General features: G+C 34.7%; 1 protein-coding gene across 4 annotated transcripts in view; it reads right to left on the bottom strand.

The window, feature by feature from the left end:
• Positions 1–16,830, bottom strand: part of LOC120769127 (LIM/homeobox protein Lhx3) — a 97,044-nt gene extending 80,214 nt beyond the window's left edge. For 2 of the 4 annotated variants that reach the window (XM_040095988.1, XM_040095991.1), the window contains exon 1: positions 9,142–10,040. In XM_040095988.1, coding sequence (XP_039951922.1) covers positions 9,142–9,649 — 508 coding nt within the window. In that variant the 5' untranslated portion in view covers positions 9,650–10,040. Of the gene's footprint in view, positions 1–9,141; positions 10,041–10,595; positions 10,614–16,615 lie in introns of those variants that run through there. The other 2 variants (XM_040095990.1, XM_040095989.1) reach the window with 2 other exon arrangements.
• Between the last annotated feature and the right edge of the window lie 8,891 nt (positions 16,831–25,721).

The following is a 25,721-nucleotide window of genomic DNA, read 5'->3' as shown; positions in this document are numbered from 1 at the left end:
TCGCCCGGGGGTTGTGTCGAGTTTTATTGAATACGGACAAACGGACACGAGGTACTTGTGTTAATAAAATATTTGTTTCTGGTTACAGGTTTTCGGTTACACAAAAGCCTCAAGCAAATAATTCAATTTTTTCTGCTCGCTTTGCGAAACGTACGAGTACACATAACGAGTCAAAACAACAGAGCAGGCGTCGCAACGTGCGTCATCTCCGCTGGGATTATGCATTTTGTAAGGATATACTGCTGGGAAACGCGCTCGGCACATAAATACACCCGTAGTATAGTACATACATACATAAGTCAAGCGAACATAAAGCGTACGGAAATATTAATGCCTCGTGCCTGTTGATCTTTTCGGGGTACGTAGTACACGAAGTGAGCAAAACAAAAATAAAAAGAAAACCTGCATACATACATTCAAACTTTATAGAAGCGTGACCGAACTTATGCACTGCACTGTGCGAACTGATTGTCGACTATTCAATGCACTGTGCAACCTGCAACACTTTGTACTTGCCACGTACTTACAAGCGCATGTACGAATTTGGACGCTCCCACATGTATCGTGTACGCCGCTGCGGCGAAGGCGTAAAAGTGATGGCGTGTGTCCTCAGCTGTTATTCGTGGGCTATGCGGCACGTGCACGTAGGGGCACAGCTTAACGTCGCAAGTTGCAATTGTCTTTCAACTTAAACTAAGCCTTTGAAGTGCGAGCGAGCGTTCACCACTTACCGCCCAATCACGTGGCACATGGCTTGCAGTTTAGCCGCATTAGCATTGAATTGCTAACTAGAAAATGTTTTAGTTTTCATTTGCTTGTAATCACAATCGTTACGCGGATATGACATTTCCCAACCGAAACAATATTTATACTCATAAATATCAATTTTCGGAGACCCTTTATGTGCGATGTCATAGCATTCCCTTGTGTAAAGACACGTGATTTGTCAATGCTACTTCAGCTAAGATGCTGAGCAGGAAATCTATATAATTATTGTTGAGCTTTTTTGAAAGTATCTAATGAAGCGAAAGCTGGTGGAAACCAAGATATCACAAATAACAAATTTTTTATTTCACAAAGTTATATATGCCAATAAAATGGCATCTGGCTCAGAGGGTCTTGAGTTTAAATCATCTCGGGAAGGATATCGGAAAATTAAAAAAAAAAATTCAAACTGCTAAAGCAGAGCATTTAAGTTCTGTCGAAGAATGGCTAGCGAACTGGCGTATAAATGTGAATGAACCGAAGTGTAAGCATGTTACATTTTCGCTTCGACCAAAAATGTGCCCGCCAGTAAAAATAAACAATATTTTAGTACCCCAAGCGAACGAAGTAACATATCTTGGTATTCACCTAGATAGAAGGCTCACGTGGAGAAAACACATCTCTAGTAAAATAACATGTATGAAGATTAGAGCTGCAAATTTAAATTGGCTATTAAATAAAAACTCTAAACTTAGCCTAGACAATAAAGTGCCTTTATATAATGCGGTCATAAAGCCGATTTGGATATATGGCATTCAACTGTGGGGTACGACCTGTGCAACTAATATTGATATAATACAAAGGTTCCAATCGAAAATGCTTCCAACAATTACGTGTTAATCATGGTTCATGCGTAACGAAAATATCCATAAAGACCTTGGTATTCCTATGGTAAAGAAAGAAGTAGAAGATAGCAGAATTAAATATATATCTAAACTCAGAGATCACCCAAGCCCTTTGGCTAATGCTTTGATACATTCCTGCAATCAAACACGCCTTAAAAGAAGAGATATGCCTGCGTATTAAAGAGCAACGTATCACCAAAACAGCTCAATGGGTAGGTAGGTAGGAGTGCAGCCCTATCGGGCTCAATTAGCACTTGATGTGCCATTTTGATACACTATTCGTAGAACCTCCTGTATCTGCTATTACGTTTCACCTTCTCTCTCAAACCATTTTGAGGTTTCGATGAAACTACTTATGTCCGATATGCTTTTGGTGGAAATCCATTCAAGGTTTGGTTCTTGGTGGATTCCGAATGTTTTGTGTCGGATCTGTGCTAGAGCTGGGCACAGAGAAAGTGGAAAGTGCTACTCCGCAGCCACGGCAGATGTCGTTGTAGGGCATACCCATTTTGGACGCATGTTCCCCAAATGGCCAGTGTCCTGTTGTGGTAGCTGTTATTCTGTAAATACTTTTTCTTGACCTATTTAATAAGTCGTTGGTTCTTTTCCTGTCATATGTTGGCCATAATTGTTTAGTTATGACGCATTTTGTAATGTTTTTCCACCTGTTGTTTGCAATTTGTTGAAATTGTCTATTGATCTCTCCTTTGATCGATCCTAGCGGGCTTAGTATTAGTTCCGCCTCGGATTCATTGAGGAAAGCTCTTGCCTTTGCCAACTCGTCTGTTTTTTCGTTACCGAAGATGTTTCTGTGGCCGGGAACCCAGATCAAGTTTAGTTGGAGGTTGTCTTTTATTGACCTTAGTGCTCTCTTGCAGTTGTGAACTATACTGGAATTTGTCATGGGTGAAGACAATGCCAGGAGGGCCGCCTGGCTATCCGTAAATATAGTTTTCTAATAGAACTTCGCAGGCTTTTTCTATGCCTAGTACTTCTGCTTGGAAGATGCTAGCCGAGTTCGGTAGACGTATAGAGAGAGATATGCCTAGATCAGCGGAGAATACCCCCGTGCCTACTCCGCAGTCCATTTTGGACCCGTCGGTATAGACTGAAGTGGTATCTTCCTCTACTATTGAACCTCTTCTCCATTCTCGTCTAGATGGTATCCTCACCTGGAAGTGTTTATTGAAATCCAACTTTGGGAGAATGTAGTCTGATTTATTAAGGGTGAGCTTGTTTAGAATTACACTATGTCCGTAGTTCTGCTGATTCCAACTTCCCAATTCTTTTATTCTTATCGCCGCACTAGCTGCTGTTTTGTGAATAAAAATGTCCATTGGTAGTTGATGCAGGATCACATTGAGCCCATCAGTCGGACATAATGTTGTATTGTTTGTTTAGCGCTGGCCACCATACCAGAGCTCCATATGTAAGTATAGGTCTTATGACAGCCGTATACATGATTATACTTATGTAGTTTAAGGCCCCAATTCTTGTTGACGATTTTCTTACAAGTATAGTAGGCCATGTATGCTTTGTTTATTCTTTTTTCTATATTTATTTTCCAGGACAGTTTGGTGTCAATCTCCACCCCCAAGTATTTAGCTGTGGGGGATATTACATTACAGCTCAATCACTAAATAAGATTTTATAACTTATTGTTAGGCTTAAAAAACGCAGATCCAATAAATAAAATAATATTGCCAAAAAACAAATATTGTAGAACCTTGTGGTCGAATTAAAATTACTTAATAAGGCAAAAATATCTCTTTATGAAAACCTTTATATTGAATTTGATCTGCCAGTTTAACTGAAAGTTCTATGCTATGGTGGACTCATCTGAACAATATCGACGGTCCTGACAAATAAGCAGATTCTTGGGTAGAATAAGAAGAGTGAAAAATTTCAGATCGATATCTCAAAAACTAGTTCGCGAATTATGGTTATTGCTAATTTGACTCAGCTCGCCTCACAAATCATTTGTATACTATATACTTTATAAGCTTTTTCAGCTAGATACATCATCGCTCCATACTTTTATGAAATACAATAAAAACAGACAATTTATCGTCTTGAATATATAAAACTTTTGGAGTTCGACCATTGCGTTATTTAAGTGAATTTAATAAGCGAAGGTATTTTATCACAATGATGAAGCATGTATTAATTCTATCGATCAGTTGAATATAATACGTGAATTACTTCAGCCAAAGTGATAAGTGGAAAAAGAACATTTGAAGCTAAAATTTTCCAACAGTAACCCAGTGACTCTTAATAAGTATTTGGGAGGAAGAATAGAACACGTTCCATCAGTCAAGACGTAATTAAAAACATACAAATAGAAAGATTTTTTTATCTATAAACATACTTCAAAACCCACAATTATTACTATATTTTGAAAGTATATTCGCTATTCGTGGAAAAATTTAACCATGGACTTCTACTTGTAATATCAAACATACAGCTAACAATGTTACTTTGAATCATAAGAATACAATATAACTGTTAGTAGAAAGCGTTTAAGAATGTATTTTAGACTAGAATTAAAAAAAAAAAAAACAATTTTTTTCGCATTTAAAATATGTATTCAGAAATGTTTTCCTACTTTTAGAAACTACTAATTTCAAAATATTTTCAAATTTGTAGTCGTTTTAGTATCGTAGTATCGACCTTAACTAAAAACTTTATGAGGTTTTTCTCGAAAATATATTTTTCGAAGAGATCGTCCCGATATCTTAAGTACTACTAATCAGTCGATTACGTTTTCTACTTTTCTTGAAATGGATATTTAATTATCTCTCTAACTAATGCTGTAACGAAAATTTGTAACAATTATAAAAACATCGCGAAAATTAATAAATTAGTGAAAAATCGTTCTTTATTTTTATGAAACTTTTTTGTTCGGTTTTGTTGGCTCTTACGATAAGGATATTTGTGGTAATCAAATCAAAAGAGAATCCATCACTGTTTTTTTTAACACAATCGTCGATATGCGGCCTTTTGACCAACCTGTACTTCAATGACGCATAACTTTATGAAAAATTATTTTGTTTACTCTTGAAATATAAATAAGCTAATGATGGTTAAAATATCAATTGCCCTAGACTACCTTACCTCCTGAAGTAACTTTGAGGTACGAAATTTCACCTAAAAAGGGACTGCTTTGCTGATATACCTAATAACTCAATTAAATACTTCATGCAAGGACATATAGACGATCGGACAGATACTCTTAAATCATTTTTATACTCTCGCAACAAAGTTGCCAAAGAGAGTATTATAGTTTTGTTCACATAACGGTTGTTTGTAAGTCCTAAAACTAAAAGAGTCAGATATGGGGTTATGTATACCAAAGTGATCAGGGTGACGAGTAGAGTTGAAATCCGGATGTCTGTCTGTCCGTCCGTCCGTCTGTCCGTCCGTCCGTGCAAGCTGTAACTTGAATAAAAATTGAGATATCATGATGAAACTTGGTACACGTATTTCTTGGCTCCATAAGAAGGTTAAGTTCGAAGATGCCACGCCCACAAAATGGCGAAACCCGAAAACCTATAAAGTGTCATAACTAAGCCATAAATAAAGATATTAAAGTGAAATTTGGCACAAAGGATCGCATTAGGGAGGGGCATATTTTAACGTAATTTTTTTGGAAAAGTGGGAGTGGCCCCGCCCCCTACTAAGTTTTTTATACATATCTCGGAATTTACTATAGCTACGAGAACCAAACTCTACAAAGTCGTTTGCTTCAGGCATTTCCATATACAGTTTAAAAATGGAAGAAATCGGATAATAACCACGCCCACCTCCCATACATTGGTTATGCTGAAAATCACTAAAAGTGCGTTAACCGACTAACAAAAAACGTCAGAAACACTAAATTTTACGGAAGAAATGGCAGAAGGAAGCTGCACCCAGGCTTTTTTTAAAAATTGAAAATGGGCGTGGCGTCGCCCACTTATGAACCAAAAACCATATCTCAGGAACTACTCGACCGATTTCAATGAAATTCGGTATATAATATTTGACATGTACGAAATATGGGTGAAATCGGTTCACAACTACGCCTTCTTCCAATATAACGCTATTTTGAATTCCATCTGATGCCTTCTCTGTATAATATATACATTAGGAACCAATGATGATAGCGGAATAAAACTTTACACAAATATGGTATTTGAGCTGAGGTAACCCTTGTGGAAAAATTGTCGTGATCGGACTATAACTTTTGCAGGTCCCTGATATCGAACACGAAGAACTCAGTGCCTAACCTAACATAACCTAATTTTTCACTGACAATATCGGTAAATCTCTCAGACATTTTCATGTAATTCAGAGGACATCATTTTTATACTCTTGCAAAAAAGTTGCTAATAACAGTATCTCGATTATCACTTTATCATGCGAGAGTATAAAATGTTCGGTGACACCCGAACTTAGCCCTTCCTTACTTGTTTTTTTTTATTTTATATGTACATATGTATATAACCCTAAATCTACCCTCGATTGAACCTTCAAATGTTTAAAACCACCGTCACGTGAACAAAACTATTATACACTGAGCCATATCTTGTGAGAGTATACAAATCTTGAATCCGTTCGAAGGAAAACATCACACTCGATTTGCATCTTTAGTAAAACCACTGTCAAATGTCTAACAAAGAGGAATTTGTAACTTTTGAAGGCCGGAAATTGTAGGATCTAGCGATTCGCAAGAAGTTTTTCAACTGCGAACGCAACATCAATAACCTAGTGTGAGTTTCTTCCCCATCCAGCGATTTCTGCAGATTTAACCCCCTTGCCTCTGTTACAAAATGAACCCAGAAATGAAATTTCATTTAGATAATATTTTCAAATAGATATAAGCCCCAATAAGATAAATATAAAAGCATAGAGAGTGCTCCAATTAACTCAAGCGGTTGTATAACTAAGAACTTGAAGTAGAGAGTTTTATTATACTCATATTACAAGCACGTGCAAGTAATTCACTAACGGACCACCCAGTACAACATATTGTGGTGGACGAGAAAAATGTAATGTCTTGCTAACAATTTCAGTTCATAGTTCCAATAAGTGTTAACAAAATTAGAATTAGTACTTGAGAGATTAATATATATATATATTTATATACATGTGTGTGTGTATATATATATGTATATATTAATAATATCACTATCTTAAGTTTACAACTTACAACTTTTGCTTTGCATTTCTGCTATTTCGCTATGTTCAACACATAATAATAAATTAAAGAAATGTACACATCAAGGTTTTCAGATTTTCTTATTCCCGGTCTTAGATACATACATATATAGCTACAGTTCAGTTCGTTAAAATAGCAATACGACAGTTGCATTGACGGGGAACTCACAATTTGTCCTGAACTTTTCATAAAAAACTTGATTTCGTTTCATACACATCATGCTGACAATGGGTAAACAATAACAACTCTAATCTCTCTCGTTGAATTCATATGGAAGGTTTTTTAGCTTTCTATCATGATGATGTTTAGCTCATCGAGTGCTAAGTCGAGAAGTAAAAATAGTATAGAAAGATAAAATTATATGAATATTTTTCTTTTGAATCGAGTGTTGAAAACTGTTAGAAAAACAAGTTAAAAACGTTAACTTTGGTTGCACCGAAGTTATAATCCCGTTCATAAATACAAAATGTTCGTTAAATAACTTGATTTTGACCAATCAGTTCACATGGAACTATATGCTATAGTGAACTGATCCGAACAATTTCTTCGGAGATTTTCACCGTTGTCTTGTCTTGGCTAAGTCGACTCAGCTCGTCATGCTGATCATGCTTAAATATGTACGAGATTTGTACAAAAAGTATTGCGAATTTTTAATTTTTGCGAATTTTTCGATTTTTAATTGTTTTGTTGCGTTATGTTGATCATCATATCCTTTACTTATGCTGACAAGGTCGGCCATTTTGAATGTATAGTTAATTCGGTAAAGCTTTTTTACTTGGACGCGCTTTGGTTCGTCTCCAATTTTTATGCCGAAATTGCTTACTTTCGACCAAAAATAGCGTCGCGTTGACATTGGTCAGGAGATGATGGACTCAGTCTGCGTCGACCCAGATCTGCTCCAGATAGCCATAATGGGTGATGAATAATGGGTTTATGGCTATGAAAGCTCAATAAAGTCAAAGCCCCGTCAAGACCGAAAAAAGCGCGCCAAGTTAGGTCGAATGTGAAGATTTTGTTTAGAGTTTTCTTCGTTTGCATGGACGTCATCTATCATGAGTGCTTGCCAAAGAATCGTACGATCAATAACGAATATCACCTGCAAGTTTTAGGCAATTTGCGCGAAACAATCCGCCAGATATAACAAATATTTGGCCAAAAACACACACTAATGATGCCGCAGCCACCGTATTCCTCAGACCTGGCCCACTGACTTTTTTGTTCCCAAAACCGAAGAACCGAAACACAAATATTACATTTTTAAGTGCTTTGAAGATTGGAAAACCGCGGCCTAGGACGGGAGGTGAACGCAAGAAAAAGAGAAAATTGAAACAATACGGAATTGCTGAATACCGAGATTTCACGCGGTATCCACAACACCGTTCCCTAGCGAAAGGTCAACATCTCACAGCGTAATGGAGTGAACTCAAAGAGAATATGCCACAAGTATGGCAAAATTGTAATGCTTACTATTTCTAGAACTGACACCCAGTGACTTTTTCTTGTTTTCAAAGCTAAAGAAAATGTTCACTGAAAAGAAATTGCTGAGACTGAGGCCTATTTTGAAGTACAAAACCAATTCTGCAAACATGGTAAGGAAAAGTTGGAATATCGCTATCATCATATAATGTATCATCCATGATTGTACTTTTTTCTGTTATGTTCTTGCTCTTTTCTTTAAAAAGATACGAACTTTTAATTGCCAAAGCTGAGCAAAGTTGTGGACGCCTAAAACATATGTATATGTGGCTGTCATACACTTTTCGATCATTGTATAGTAACTTTTTATTTCACAAAATATCTTTACGAAATTTGGCATGGATTATTGCCGATTGGTGCAATCTGTGAGGAACTCCTTAATTTGACGAGATTTCTTCGCCGAATTTGGCGTGAGTTATTGTCCAAGGCAAAACATATAGCTGCCACCATTAAAATCAAGTTATTGTAAGGAGTATTTTGTATTTTTAAAGGGTAGATAGCTTCGAGGCCACCGACCTTAACGTTATTTCTTGTTTTTCTTTTTAAGTTTTGATCCATCTTACTATTTCCTTAAAGACATGGATAAAAAATATTGTAATACGAATTCTTTATAAAAAAGTAATTATCTTCAATACATTTTTTATATCCTAAAATTTTTCTAAGAAAACTAAAACTCACTTGACAAGTCACTTGTTAGTCAAGCTTCATACACTACTATTTATGTGCGCACAGCTGTAACTACAACCTTACTATTTAATGGAATTACTTTTTGTTTTTTGTTTGTTGCTTTTCTACCCATTTGATGGACAGGTGGTCTAATTCATGCGATTTAGTTGCTCAAACTGAATGACTTACCCTCGAGCGCACGATTCCTTGAGATCAAAGCGAGCACCATTTCAGGACTTGGTTCATCGTCAAGATGGACACCGGCAACAGTCAGGTTATTGTTGTCTTGCCGCTGCTGTTGACTTGTGGAATTGTGATTATGCTGTAGAATACTCCTACTACCAATAGCTTTACCTATGCTGCTATTCATTATTGTGGGAGCCTGTGGCGTCAGTGTAGGCGGCAGCGGCGGCAATATAGGCAGCGTTGGCAGCGTAGGCAAAGGAGGTACTAGGTGACTGGGCTGCGGTTGTTGCATCATCGTTTGTGGATTCTGATGATTATGCAGCAGAGGATGTGGTTGTTGTTGTTGTTGTTGCTGCGGCTGATGGATATGATTATTCATAATAGAAATGTTGCTGCTACTAAACAATGACGAGGCCAATGACGAATGAGGCTGCGGCTGTGGCTGCGGCGGCGGCTGGTGTTGATGGTGGTGTTGTAATAGTGGTGGTGGCGGTTTCAAAGTTTGCATCATTGCTAATGCAACACGTTTACTATTGTAATGCTAATATAATGCAGACTACTCCACACAAACATCAACAAATTTTGTAATTATCTATTGACATACACGGACGCACACATACACGCGCACAACGCACGGAAATGAGCATCAGCAATAAAATTAACACTTATGTGTGTGGGTATGTGCGTAGGCAGGTGTGTATTCACTTTTCAGCCTTTGAGGCTGACTTGGCACCGTCTTTAATGACGTTTAAAGGATGCGCGCACATACAGAATACCGAACATGTACATAAGTATATACCGACGGTATTGTTTATGCTCGTATATGTGCACGAATTGCCGTCGGTATTTGGAGGAGGGTGCGATTAATTAATTTTTATTTTACTTATTAATATGTTTTTTGTTTTTTTTTTTTAATTTTTGAACGTTGGGTTTTTATTGGTTTTAATTTTAATTTTTTTTATATTATTTTTAGTAATAAATCAATTTTTAATTTTTTTCAGTTTTTTGCACGTGTTTTCGAGTTGCTATAATTTGGTTTTATATTAAAATTTTACTAACTTTGTATATACTTGTATTATATACAAATATTATTATATATTTGTCGTATTTACATAGAATTAGATTTAGCGATTTAAAGCAAAATAATTTGTCTAATTAAAAGCTGCGCGTTAATGCTTTGCACATACACACTCACACATATTTATGTAGTAACTTTCATGTAAGCATATATGCATATTTCTTTCTTATATATTTACACAATTTAACTCCGAGCCGTTTAATAGCACAACCGCACCGCTTTTACGGTAAAACCACAATGTTTACCGCCTTTCTGTCGACCCAAGTCCAGATGCGCTATCGAGGAGGTGGTGGCCGTAAGATTGTTTCATATTCAAAAGATATTAATGCATATACGTTTATATGTTTGTATATACATACATACATACATATATACTTACATATATGAAGATATGACGATTTAAAGTAGTCGCCTCTTATCACCTTGAATTGAAATTGGTATTCATGATATTGCTATTGGGTACTTACAAATATACACACCAACATGAATCACATATAAGCAAACACATTGGTACATATGTACATACATACAAGCGCGTTTACCTTGCAATTCTAAAACACCTTCTCCACTTCTTTCGAGTGCTACTATCTAAATATCTGTTTTGCTCCTCTTTGGGTTTGTTTGTTCTCTATATCAGTTGCCGCTCGAGTTGTTTAGAAGACCCTATCAGCTGCTTACGTCTGTGCAACAACGCGGCCCCTCAATAAATACCTTTTATTACCTACTCACATACACACTCATACACATATACCGACTTACGTACATTCTACCATTCTTATGCAAGTGCCGCTTCTACGTGTATATTTACTATTTATAAATATGATGACTACGCGTATCGAAATTAAAAGGTTGTTTTTTATAAAAAAAAAGAGCTTTCATGCGCCTTATGCTTACGCGTGTATGTTGGTTAACAGCGAGCTATTGATATTCGAAGATAGTGCGTAAAAGTATAGAAAAAAACGATTTGGAGTATTGTTTGAGAATTTTGATAAAAAAATTTTACGAGTTCAAAGTTAGAAAACATAAACGTTGCGTAAAGGAACTACGAAATTTGAATGAACAAGTAAAGAAGAAGTAATTATTGCTTCTTGAATTATATACTGGAAAATGAATGAATCAGATGGAATCTAAAATTGTGTTATATTGGAAGTAGGCTTGGTTTTAGTCCGTTATATCCCATTTTCACACTGTAACATAAGCGAGTTCCGAGATATGTGATCTCCTGTAAGGCCTTACAACCATCTCGGGGTAAAATTTAATGTCTCTGGCGTATTTGTCGCGCTTTTAGTAGTTTTTAACAGTACCGTTATATGTGGAGTGGGCGGCGTTATCAGCCGATTTCATCCATTTTTACAGTGCCGTTGGCAGTGCTTTTGAGGGCGGTTTCACAACTTTTTTTTTTCAAAATATGAAGCCCACAAGTGCTACTTGTACCTGCGATCCCCTGTGCCAAACCACAGTTCTATGGTGTATCTTAATAGTTATGGCATTTTATGTATATGTTTTAGTTTAATTTAAAATTATCAAAACCCTGAAACGACTTGATTTTAAGATATCCATCAGTCTGTGCACAAATGACAGTATAACCATGTTATATCACTAGATGAAATAAACATACGCCAACGATTTTTCGAAATCCTCGATACAGGGTTTTATATACCAAAGTGATCAGGGTGACGAGTAGAGTTGAAATCCGGATGTCTGTCTGTCCGTCCGTCTGTCCGTCCGTCCGTGCAAGCTGTAACTTGAGTAAAAATTGAGATATCATGATGAAACTCCATAAGAAGGTTAAGTTCGAAGATGGGCAAAATCGGCCAACTGCCACGCCCACAAAATGGCGAAAACCGAAAACCTATAAAGTGTCATAACTAAGCCATAAATAAAGATATTAAAGTGAAATTTGGCACAAAGGATCGCATTAGGGAGGGGCATATTTGAACGTAATTTTTTTGGAAAAGTGAGCGTGGCCCCGCCCCCTACTAAGTTTTTTGTACATATCTCGGAAAGTACTATAGCCATGTCAACCAAACTCTATAGATTCGTTTCCTTCAGGCATTTCCATATACAATTCAAAAATGGAAGAAATCGGATAATAACCACGCCCACCTCCCATACAAAGGTTATGTTGAAAATCACTAAAAGTGCGTTAACCGACTAACAAAAAACGTCAGAAACACTAAATTTTACGGAAGAAATTGCAGAAGGAAGCTGCACCCGGGTTTTTTTTTTAATTGAAAATGGGCGTGGCGTCGCCCACTTATGGACCAAAAACCATATCTCAGGAACTACTAATCTAATTAATTTTACAGCAAAATAAAAAAATATGTACATAAATGACGGATAATGAAATCTCGATTATCACTTTATCATGCGAGAGTATAAAATGTTCGTTGACACCCGAACTTAGCCCTTCCTTACTTGTTGGTCTTAAATTCGGTCACAATCGTACTATTTTTAGCTTTATCGTGACAAGTCGAGCAAGAACGAGTTGCATAGCCAAAATATCCACCAAATCATTCGAACGGATTCGCGAGAGATGTCGAGCCCTTCCTTCCTTCACTTTTTTTAATACTTTCATCAAAATATTTTGAAAAGGGTGAAGGTCGTCCAGAACGAGGCATGTCTTCAGCAATCGCTCGAATGTCTTTCAAGGCTTTATACTACTCGTAAGCTTGTGTTTTTGATGAAACTGAATCACCGTAAGCATTTTCTTAGATTAGCAATGATTCCGCACACGAAATTTTATTAGAAATACAAAATTTGAGACAAATTCTTTGTTCGATATTTTTATCTATTGTACAAATCGCAACGCACTACTGAGGTGCACCGACTTACGCAGCTGGTGTAAACAAACTGGTTGACTGTTCACCCTCATATTACGAACTTAGCAAAATACATTTATTAAAATATAATTTATCAAGGGAATTTAATTACAATTTCCTGGTGCTTTTTTTGTCCCAATATAAAATATAACACAATTTAAATTCCATATGATTCCTTCATTTAAGGTTACACAAATCAAGCCCCAATCAATATTCAAAGCTTCACACAAATAGTCCTTTGAGCTAAGCCAGATGGAGTCGAAAAATTGTCAAAATCGGACCATAACTATTCAAGCCCCGACGTACCCAATATGTGGACCCCAGTGCGTTCTTTTTACCAAAATAACGGTCTAGCTGTGAAATTTGTTATTGAAATTCGGGGAAAGTTTTCTTAGATGTTAATATACACTTTTTGTTAAAAATGTGCTGAATTGGGTCAACACTTCCATAGCTCCCATATACCGAATATGAAGATTTTCAAACTTCCAGTTGACTTTATGCTAAGTACATAACATATATCGGCAATTTGGGAGCAATTTTAAAGAAATTGAGTGAGCGTTTTTTTTCTAAAAACAGTATATCTTTGTACTTAAAATGGATAATTTGAAAACTTGCCCTAGACTCCATGTAACTAACAGACTAAATGCACCTGAGGATATAGCGGTTGTGATCCTGGCAAGTTGTAAGAGTATGAAATGTTCGATTACACCCGTACGTAGTCCTTCCTTACATCAATATTAGAGATGTTACTCCACAAATTTTTTCTGAGTTAGAATTGAAATTTTTTCGCGCTCTGATTTTTTGATAGAAGCAAAAATCAGTTTTTTATAATTTTTGTGTTTTACTTCCAAATTGCGATTTTGTCGAAGGGAAACCTGCAACATGGTTTACGTTCTATGACAAAGTGATCGAATGCTCGAAAGAAATTTTTCTCATCTAGGTTAAAATGTGGAAGCATCTAACTTCAGGCAAAAGTTTCCGAAACGGTCTCGATGGGTTAGATCTTTTCCAGATGATTTTAAAACTGTACGTATACTCCCGCTTTTATGCTCCAATTAGTGGCTGACGTTCCGACGTACTACCCGTATCAAACAAAATTTGTCATAACTTTTGCCCGTTGAGACAACGTTTGTTCACATTTGATCATTTTAGTGACCGACGTACCGGCGAAATAAAATTCGTCAAAATTTATCTCCGTAATGACAACTTAGAAATCTGTTGTTCTCTTTTGTTCACATTTGAGCAATGTTTCCTTTCCTGAATTTATATACATGGTTTTGCACACATCTAGCATTTCAATTATAGAAAGTTATGTACTAGAATCCAAATAAAATAAATAGTCTACCCATTTATAAATATAAAATAATAGTATTCGATTTTGATACCGTGTTAGTTTATGAATATTTCAAATGTAGTATTGAAGTTTATTTTTAATTACTACAATACAGCGAGACTGACAGCCCTTTGATGTAAGAGAGCAATCAGCTGACTGAACGGGAAAACTCCAATTTTTGCGGATATCCACGTACATGGACTGTGGAAACGGTCATTTACATTGAGCACTCATAAGATAGGTCATATCAGCTGATTCGGTCTACGGTTTTGCGTTGGTCACTAACTGAAACAATACCCGTGTCAATACCAACACCTGAACGAATTGATATTTAAGGCAGTCTAAATGAAGCTAATGATCCTACAAACAAAATGAGCACTCTTTAGTCTGATGCATTTTATCTTGTGTCTTCGCCGAGTTCCGTTATTATATGAAATAATATCGGTGGGGAAATATATGACTATTTGTTAAACTGATTTGTCTTATAAATTTCGGTATCTATGTATACATATAGAATATTATCTAATACTACTCCACTAAGCTTCCGTTTGATAATCATTGGAAATTGACCAATTCAAAAATTTTAGAAAACGAAATCATGATAAATTTAATATAACGAGCGGGTATTTCCACCAATTTTAACAGTATCCCTCAAAGAGTTCATGACGCCAAAACCTGCACATGATAACAGAAAAATATGCACTAACTGTGGTTGAATGAAGCGCAGTTAACCCATTACCTTGAATTTTAAGAGAGTAAGCTCTCTGGTACCACAATATCTCGTACTAGAGCATATATGCCTGCAAACGTTTTCTCAATTCAAGGCCGTGGACTTTTCAACATGAACATGCAGCAAGACAGGGTTCGGGCTATTTCATACTAAAAGATTATGGGAAAAATTTTGTAGAAAGCTTTTAACGCCGATCATATTGTAATTTTAAAAATTGAACAGAAAAATTTTACAACTTTTGCCACAGCGAAAAATTTAATATAATACTTTTCCTGAACTTTCATAACACAGTGACATACTACATATCATAAAGCTAGGAGAAGTCGAGTAAACACTATAATTTATAGCATATCTTCATTAAAGTAGCAGTTGTTCATTTCCTAAAAAATATTGAAAGTAAAACAAAAAATTAGTAATGCTAGAGGGAAACGTCTAGGAGAGAGTTTGGTTTCTAACGCATACAATGGGAGAGACTTTGAAAATATTTCGAAGGTTAATTATCAAATTTTCTATATCTTTCAACATAAAAAAATTACATTAGATGTACTAGAAACAGTCGCAAGAAATAGTCGCATACTTATTAACATCCTCATACGTTCGACATCCCTTCCTCCACTTTCATTTGATGGAACCGCCGATATCGATCGGAATCAAGTGCTTGTTTGGAAAATTTTTTTGTTCGACAAGATATCTTTACGAATTTTGGCATTATTTATAATATAAGACAATGATAAAATTTTCGAAGAAATTCTTCAGATCGAGTTACTGTAGCTGGCATGCATGCTGACCTATCAAAATTTAGATCGCGTAAGGAATTTTCTGTAATTGTGGTATTATAGCTTCGATACAACCGAAGTTAACGGTTTTCCTATTTTTTTTTTCAAAATTCTTCTAAGTTTCTAACTTTTCGATACTATTTTTGCAGTATTTTGCATGTATTTGCATATTTGTATTAAATTTAGCTTTGTCTGATGATAAGGTCTAACTGCAAAAAATATTCACTCAATTCTACTGGCGCACTCTCGTAGAACCACTACGAATTTTTAAACTTCCTTATAATTATCCGTTTGTAATAGTACGAGCTATCAATGTTGTTGGAGAGGTGAAGTAATTAAATAAAATTAGAGTCCAGTTGTTCAAAACATTAGTTGTTTTTTAAGTTTTTGCTTTGTATTCGATATTATTTTAATTTTTTAAAAATTTTGAAGCCGAGTTCTTATTGTACTTTCTGAATTATTTCAATTGTACTTCTTGCAAAATTAACAAAAAAATGCAAGTATTTTATAAATTTTTTGAGACATTCATGAATTCAAGTACTATTTGTATAATTTGCACCGGAATATGCTTCGCTTATGTATCAAAAGTTATGTTTATCCGCGTTATGTCACGTGCTTTAAAATTACCACAGCAATTGCTAGAAAATCACGCATTAAACCACTTCAATCGCAATGTATTAACATTTATTTGTTATATTTATTTCTTCCATTTTATTACATTTACTATTTGAAACGCACCTGCCGTGCCGTCGTAAACTGCACTAAGAATACTCGTATAATTCCGTAATTTTTTGAATTTTTCGGCTACTGCAAATATTTTGACAACGCAACAATGTGTTCACCGACGGCCGAACACATACTATGATTGCGAAAGAAATATCACGATTTTTGCGTCGGCTTCCGGTTGTACGGTTATTCGGTTACGGTTTGCGGCAGCGCTGTGAGTGGGTGAATATGCAACGCTTTTGCGGATGTGACGACAAGGCGCAATGCTTTTCACCGCACTTACGAAAGCGTACAATGTGTAAAGCGGTGTAAAATGTTGGTAATGTTGGCGGTGTGGTGGCGATGGTGGTGGACATGGAAATGGTGGCGGTGACGACAGACGGCAGAAAGTTGAAGAGGCGTCAAAAGTTGTTTTATTTATGTCTTACAGGATGGTCAGCAAGTTCATATTTGTATATTTTACAATTGATCTTAATGTGACACAAATGATATGCCACGGCAGAGCGTATGTATGTATGTATGTATGTATGTACATATGTATGTATGTAGCAACAGTACATACATTTTTGTGTGTGAGAGTGTGTGTGCGAGAGTGCAAATGTTTAAACGATAAATGGCGGATAGTAAATAGCGAAATGCAGAAATTGTCAGCAGCAGCCAGCAGAGATGAAGCAAATGAATGCTGTTGTTCACTTTTCGCCATATTGTTTTATGTACAATAGTTATACATACACATACGTAAAAAGTATATATGTACATATGTACAAGTATGTACATGCGTACAGAGTAACCAAAAATATTTTTCTGCTTATATATTCTCATACATAGAGACATAGATAGAGATTACCAGCAACAATGTACATACATATATAAGTTCAAGTACGCTTATAAGTACAAACACACACAAATATATTATAACATAAGTATGAAATATTAATATACATATATGTATATATATTTAATAAGCAGCGGTCCATATGCTTGCGCTTCTATGTATATACACATATTCATACATATTTACATTCATATAAGCCACTATAAGTACCTACAAGTATTTGCCGCACAATGTAGGATGCCACACAAGTAAGCTTTAAAGGCAAACGCAGTGAGATTATTTGCAGTTGGCGCCGACTTTGTTTTAACAGTTTATGTATTTTTCTTTCATCCTGCTATTGTCTATGCAATCAGCAACAAGGTAGTAATTATATATATATATGTCTCATATATAACTGTGAACATACGCACAAGTTTAGCACACTTAGCTAACAACAAATATGCTTATGTGCTCATATAAATAAATATTATATACATATATAGTATATAAATGCAGGGTTTCGCAAACTGGTCGGCAAATTTTAATACCCACAACTAAAATTTGTTAAATAAACTAATTTTTTGAATATAGTGCACTAAAAAAATAAAGAAAAGTTAAATATTCACTAAATCGTTTCTTAAATTCTTTTGTTTATAATATTTAACTGAATAAAGTTACATTGAAATAAGTAAGGAAGAGCTAAGTTCGGTTGTAAGCGAACATTTCGTACTCTTGCAACATGCCAGGATCACTGATTAAGAAATACTTTGCAGTGTTGGCAAAACAATATTTTAAGAAACATCCTTTGTTCGACGAAATCGATTTTAAAATATATGTGGTCTTGGACAAGTTTCCACCCGATGGTATTACTTCTAGGCACAAATGTTCACCATTTTTGAAAAACAATTTTCAATTTCCCATAGCATAAAAGAGTCTAGAATTATATTTATCTAGATTTTAACCGCTAAATGTTAACGCAAGTAGCTGTTTAGAAGTTAATAAACCATCCGAGGTCGAGATAAAGATTGTGACGCATATGAAATTTTGGATTTCTTTTTATCAACTTTTAGTGTCATAATGAAGTTTATAACATGATTGGAATTATTTATCACGTGACTATCCTAATACTTACGTTCAAGCAGAACGTAACGTTATTGCAATATAACTCTAACTAACTGTTTTTTTATCAAAGCTAAATCTGTCACCAACTCGTGTATACACTCAGGTATGTTCTGAATTTCGATTAATAGCCTACGGTAGTATAAGTATGTGACCTGGTCTACGGAAAGGGGGCTTAGGTGTCAAAAAAAAGGAGAACAATTAATGAGATAACGAGAAACTGACGATTATTTTTAACAGCTTTTCCCAGAAAACTAGTTTTTGCACGTTAGCTCCCTTTTCGTAGACCAGGTCACATATATTAAATGTAAGATATCGATGACTAAAGAATATTTAAACGATTTTTGTTGAAATTTTAAAATCTCAAACACATTCATGTATGTGCTGAGTTTCAATTTCATTAGAGTTCTCGGCAACTATTCTGTAACTTGTATCGAAACTAAATTTTTCAGTATAAAAATCACTTATGCATTAAGGTATGTTTGTATTTCATTATATTTTCGATTCTATCTTCTACTTTTTGAAATTATGTTAGAAAATATTTTAAACGAATCACGAACATTTTAAAAATTTAATATTAAATTGAAACTTTGATTTTAATATTGCTCATTGACTAATAATTGGCTTGCAAATAATGCATCAACAAAATAATAGAATTAACATTCAAATTATTTTTTTATTATTTTGTGATTCCAAATACGTGATTAAAAAAATTAATCCCACTAACTGGATTAAAAAAAGAAATAAGAAAAATTTAATCCCACAAACCAGATTAAAAAATAAAAAATAAATAAAAATTTAATTTTAAATCCACAATTTTTGAATTCAAAAATTCGCCACCCTTCTCATATGTAACATTTATAAAACTTTTCTGAATCCACGCATGGTCCCATGTTACACGATTTACTAAAAGACTTATACTCGTATGTCTGAATGGATGAGTTTAACAACCTTGAAACCCCTTATAAATACCATTTACATAAAATAGAGAGGAGACAATAATTTAAATACTTACTTCTTACATTGAAATATTAAATAAAATTAAATATAAAATATTTTAATTCAAAATATTTCATTCTTATATTTTTTAATATTAATATGTGGCTTATCTACCGAATGCAAAATCGACTAAAGAGAGAATTAATTACCATTAAGTGATAAGATTAACGTTTTTTAAATTTTTTCTACAAAAAAAACTATGGAACTTATCACACAGTTTTAAAACTAATTAATTTTGATTCCATTTCAAACTGGACACAAAGTTACCCAAATTGTTTTTAATATTGTCAATATCAGATTATAATCTAATAATGGAAAGTCTGTTGCAAAAGCTTCAAATATAACGGAAAAATAAGGTAAAGAAATAAAATTAAAGTAAAAACAAAAATTTTAAAACATTTTCTTATTGTTTTAAGTCAATGCTTGAAATTAATCTAAAAATTCTAGATTCTACCCAAAATTTGGTCAATATATTTCACGTATTTTGAACTATATATATTAAAACCAAAAACAGATATTTGGTAGTAAATTATTTTTAGTGGATACAGTATAAATTTCCGATCGCAACTGCAGTTTATTTGTATATAAAATGTGTTGACGCGACTGTGCTTCGCTGCTTCTATGTTTATATAAGTGCTCCCATTCGAAGTTGATCGGCGATAAGATTACAACAACTTGAGTTCATTAAATAATGGCGCAGATAATGTCAAATTAGAATTACTTTCGAAGTAATTTGCAGTTTTCTCTAAAAATATGAGTCTAATTGTCTCGTTGATATACGTACTATGTATGTATGTATCCGTATAACTGTATAACTTCAAATGAGTTAAAACCGTTGATCCACTAAAATTATAAACAACTGAATTTTTTTGTTGAGGTATTTTGAAGAAGAGTATTTTCACGACTATTTTTTCAATTTTTTTGAAAGTTTTAAGTATATTATATAGTATATATAAAATTTAAATATTTTGTTTATAACTAATATTGTTTATAATTTTAGAAAGGAATGCAAATTAAGTATTTATACATATCAACAACAAAAAGATTTGGTAACAAAAGTCTGGTGACTGCCAAAAACATTATGCGTAACTTCTAAAATTAAATTCTGATCTCAAGCCGTTCAAATTGAAGTGGACAATGCTGATGTGAAAACACGGCAAGCACGGCTGATAGACGGAAGTATTGCGTCAAATTCAAGATCTCGTGTTTGGTGACTATGCATAGTAACTACAATTATGAAATAAAGTAGACATACTTACACATACATAATATTTAACCCCAATAGTAAGAAACCCAATAAAATACATGTGCGTGTTATGAAAATTACCATAGCTTCTAAATGATTTAAAGAAGTTAATGATAATTCTGGAATCATTAAATTTAGTAATCGTCAAAACAAAATCTCACCTCATACATATAGTATAACTTATGGGGGTAAATTTAATATTTATTAAGTTTATTGAAAATCACAGGATGAAAGATATAAGCTTAATCAATAAAAATTATGTATTTTTTAACTTATTTACTTACAATCACATCACCGAAATAAAAAATAACTCCTTTTATTTAGGTAGGAAAAAATTGACTTCATTAAATTACTTGGAACTGAAAAAATTTGTGGTACCAAAACATATACTTTTCCCAACTTTAATGTACTTATGTACATATGTATAAGGTGCTACGAATTTTGAGAGAAGTCTAACTGAGCTTCCTTTCTACTGGTTCCGTAATATGATATGGGGTTTAAGAAGACTGTTTTATTTCATTTAGCACGACTCACAATTTTTTGGGATTATTTATTTCATTGGACAGACTTAAGCTTCGCGAAATATGTCCATACTTGTATCACAAATTTAGAAGAATTATCTGTTTGTATGGCAGATACAAGTAAGTTTACTGGTAATAATGATAATACACACAATGACCGCATATTGAACATAAACCCTGCTAGCATAACAAAAATCATTACATGTGACCTGGTCTACGGAAAGGTGGCTTAGGTGTCAAAAAATCAATTTTCACTTTTTAGTTGATTCGGATGGAAGAACAGCTGAACAGCTGTTTCCCAGAAAACTAGTTTTCGTACGTTAGCTCCCTTTTCGTAGACCAGGTCACATATGTGTTTGGTGGCTATATACCTAAGAGTGGAGTAGAGGGAAAAATTTCGCACATCTTCGTCATATGAAAAAATACACATGTACATATGTATGTATATGCGTTAGGTTGACATTTTATGTTAAAACTCGACCACACACAATACTATATGCCACTAAATAAAATCAAATTCTTTTGGAGAGGTAAGGTTTTTCAAAAACTTTTGTTTTCGGTTTTCGCCTGCTAAAACCAATTTTATGACTAAAGGTAGTTCTTAGTGAGCAATTAAAGATAAACTGATGGTGTTCAATGAATTAAAACGGCTACAATTTAGAATACGGTAACTCAAGAAGAACTTGAGAAGTGGAAGTTGAAGTTCACACAAATGCGAAAAGTTCTCTGAGATCCATTCAGTTAGGAGTAACCGCAAACGATTACTTTACATATGGCTCAGCTAGCTCACGACTTCCGGTCTTCTTCTGGGTAGGCAAAGAACATCCGTTTGAAGACGAGCTTAAGTGAGAAGTTGAAACATCCCTCCCTAAGATTGAGCGCTGAGTTTGGGACCTGCCCCGTAAAAAATACCACCATGAAAAGAAGAAAACAGCCTCGGATGAGAGACCCCCATTGGTAATAATTAGTAATATCAAATGACAGAGAACATTTTCACTCATAATAGTACTGAATATGAGCGTAATCTGTTCAATATGTCAAGAGAAAATAGGTATTTTCCTAGAGTATCAAAAAAAAAAATACAATAGTAAGTAACAACAATAGCTTAATACCATTTCGAAATACGAGGGCTGCTATATATATTCTGGCCTAGGGCAACACTAAGTGTTGCCAGATGCAATCTGATATTTCCATTGGAAATTTGACATTTTTTAGCATAACATCACTCAGAACGTTTTGTCATTTAATCGTGAATTGTTTTATTTACAGGGAATTAAAAAATGCATCTCGGCCAAAAAATGGTATTAACTTCAGAACATTTTCGTGCGATCATTTTCCACAACTTTCGACGTGGATTATCACGACAAGAGTGCATCGATGAACTAAAATCTTTGTATGGCTATGAAGCACCATTCTATAGCACTGTGAAAAACTAGTACAACGAATTCAATCGTGGCCGACGCTCGCTCAAAGACGAATTCCGTGAAGGTCTTCCAAAAACAGCCGTTGTGCCAGAAAACATCGATGCCGTACGTGAACTGATAATGCAAGACCGTCATGTAACATACCTTCAGATAGAGGCATGCCTATTTCTCCCACCAGCATACATTCGATATTGGCCGTAAAAAAGGTTTGTTCTCGTTGGATCCCGCTCAATTTGACAATCGCTCAAGAAAAGGCTCGTGTGGATTGGTGTAAAGAAATGCTGAAAAAATACGATCGCGGTGCTTCAAAAGACGTTTATAAGATCGTCACAGATGACGCATCATGGATCTATGCGTATGAGCCCGAAACAAGACAGCAATCGACAGAAAAAAAAAACATTTTCGTTGATAAATATGCCTATTTACATTATTAGGCCAGAAATATATATAGCAACCTACGTACCATCCAAATTGTATATTTTATTTATCCTTTATAGCCAAAAAATGTTTATTGTACGAGAAAAGGTCGATCATCGAAAAACAGCCGGAACACTTAAGAGGTTTTGATTCAGCTATAACCCATCAAAGTAAGAAAAAAAATATTTTTTTTTTAATTTTCCACTTGGTACTTTAAATTATGTAATCTCTTAATGACCAACCTACAGAACGGTTATATTTCGAAAATTATAATTTTTCTGCCGGTTAAATTTACACATTTGAACTTTCGTTAAAGCTCTTTAGCTTTGTATGAACTTACAGCACCTATGAGAAGAAAAAATCGCCTATAAGAAAATCGTTATTCTTAAAAATTTTCAGAGTAGCGAATCGAACAAGCAACTGCTACAAATAAAATAAAGATAGCCTAACAAAAATATTATAGCAAACTAATAAAGTAACCGTAAATTCTTTGTAATGAATTACAAATTAAATCTTTTGACAAGGCCACAGTGTTCATAAAAAACGTCGAATGAAGTGATAAGTAACCAGGGCTTGTTCTTGTGTGCCCCTTTAAATTTGACTCCTACCAATGATCTTTCTCATTTTATTGGGCCTTAATTGTCGGACAAGTGCGAATACGTCAAAGCGCCTTTATTTTATGCGAGGTAACAGTTACTGACTTTGCCAGCTTTGTGCATTTAAGCTTTTTCAGCGACTTAGTTTTTGTCGGCACATTATGTTAGCGTTTAAACATCTCACTATTTGTCGCATTTGCCATCTAATGCACAAATTATGTTTTTTTTTTTTTTGCTTTACATAAGGCAAGCGATGTTGTTGCTGCTGCTGTTGCTCCAGCATTAATGTTCGTCCGGCGGCACATACACATACATGTTCATATGTATGGAATTCACTGGAGAAAGGAAGAAACAAATGAGATACTCTATACGCAAACTATTTTCATATGAGCATATGCTTGTATATACATAGATATGTTTGTATGTATCAATGGATGTTATATTTGTATGTACATATATACTTTAAGTGCTTTTTTCGTGTGCACTGCAACTTGCTAATACAAAACACACACACACATATGTGAATATACATACATAAGTGTATATATATGTATACACTAACAACCGCTATCCGCCAAGTCTGCACGACACCTTATTCCCAAGTCATCGGAAGTTATAACCTTTCCGGTTTGCAATCGTACCGACCAACGCACCATAAGTGCAGTCTATGTAAATAATAAAGTGCAGAGAGAGAACAAGTAGAAATTGTGTCACAAAGGCGGGAAAAATGAGCGATGCACACACACACACTCGCCTTTATTACATGCATGTACCTGTATGTGTGGCTGTGTAGTTTGTAAATGCCTTCCATATTTTGACTCCACCCATTTTGTGGCAGTAGAGAAAATAAATGCCATATTGATATTTTGAGTAAAACAAATAATAATAACAGCAACAACAACAACACAAAATTATCTTATCATTGTCACTCTCCGATTCTCCAGGCTACTCCAGCGCAAAGCCAATGGAAAACGCACGCTTCCAGCGCCGTCGCAGTAGACGTTGCGTATACTTGCTCGCTTGCAAATTACAAAAACAAAAGCAAAACACAACAACATCACCATCACCACCGTAAAACGGCCATTATCAGCAGCACAAATTCATCGACGGCACGTCGACAGCTGAAAATTTTGCAAGCGCGTATTCAGCAATTTGAAAAGCAGCAGCTCACTGGAAGGCTTTCCCGAACGGGCAGCACTTGAGAACCGAAGGGGCTGCATGAAAACACTTCAAAATGAACTATTTTCTTTTCCCATATTTGACAACATCAAATACGCGTGTACCATATGTTTATGTATGTATGTATGTATGTAAATAAATATGCACACGCACAACTTCTTGAGTGCATAAATACAAATATTTACTAACTTTCGAAGGTAATGTATATGTGGGTGTGTGTGTGTTGACTTACGTAAAAGTAAAAAAATATTGTTTTATTGTTACTCTTACGCGCATGCATAATTACTGTTATTCGAAATCAATAATATACATATTTTCGGTTTTACTAAGCAGCTTAAGCTAGAAATTATATTTTAATTTGTATCACAGTTAATTACACGTTAACAGAATTTTATAAAACATTGTGGATGACAGATATATACTTTTTTCTTGCACATATGTATATGTATTTATGAAAGCATACCTTTTGTTTGCATTGCAAGTATTTAAGTGTTAGGCCGCTCTCTAATGGTACGTCGCAAGGCTCACTTCTTTCAGCCTTCCTTTTTATCATTGCTTTCGATGATATTAGTAGGATGATAAAAAAAATACATAGGAGTTGAGCACCAGATCTATGCTGACGATGTTCTAATCTACACAAAAGTCTCTAATTATAACTTTAATGCTCACTGTAAATATGTCAGAAACTCGTTAATGACACGATTAAATATTGTTAAATATCTCTCGTCTAAGCATTCATTTATTCATCCGAACACACTAATCAATGTTGTCAGAGCTCTGCTAACTTCAAAAATAGATTATGG

Source organism: Bactrocera tryoni, chromosome 2, assembly GCF_016617805.1.
Source record: "Bactrocera tryoni isolate S06 chromosome 2, CSIRO_BtryS06_freeze2, whole genome shotgun sequence".
NCBI lineage: Eukaryota > Metazoa > Arthropoda > Insecta > Diptera > Tephritidae > Bactrocera > Bactrocera tryoni.
This window is presented reverse-complemented; position numbering and strand designations above follow the sequence as displayed.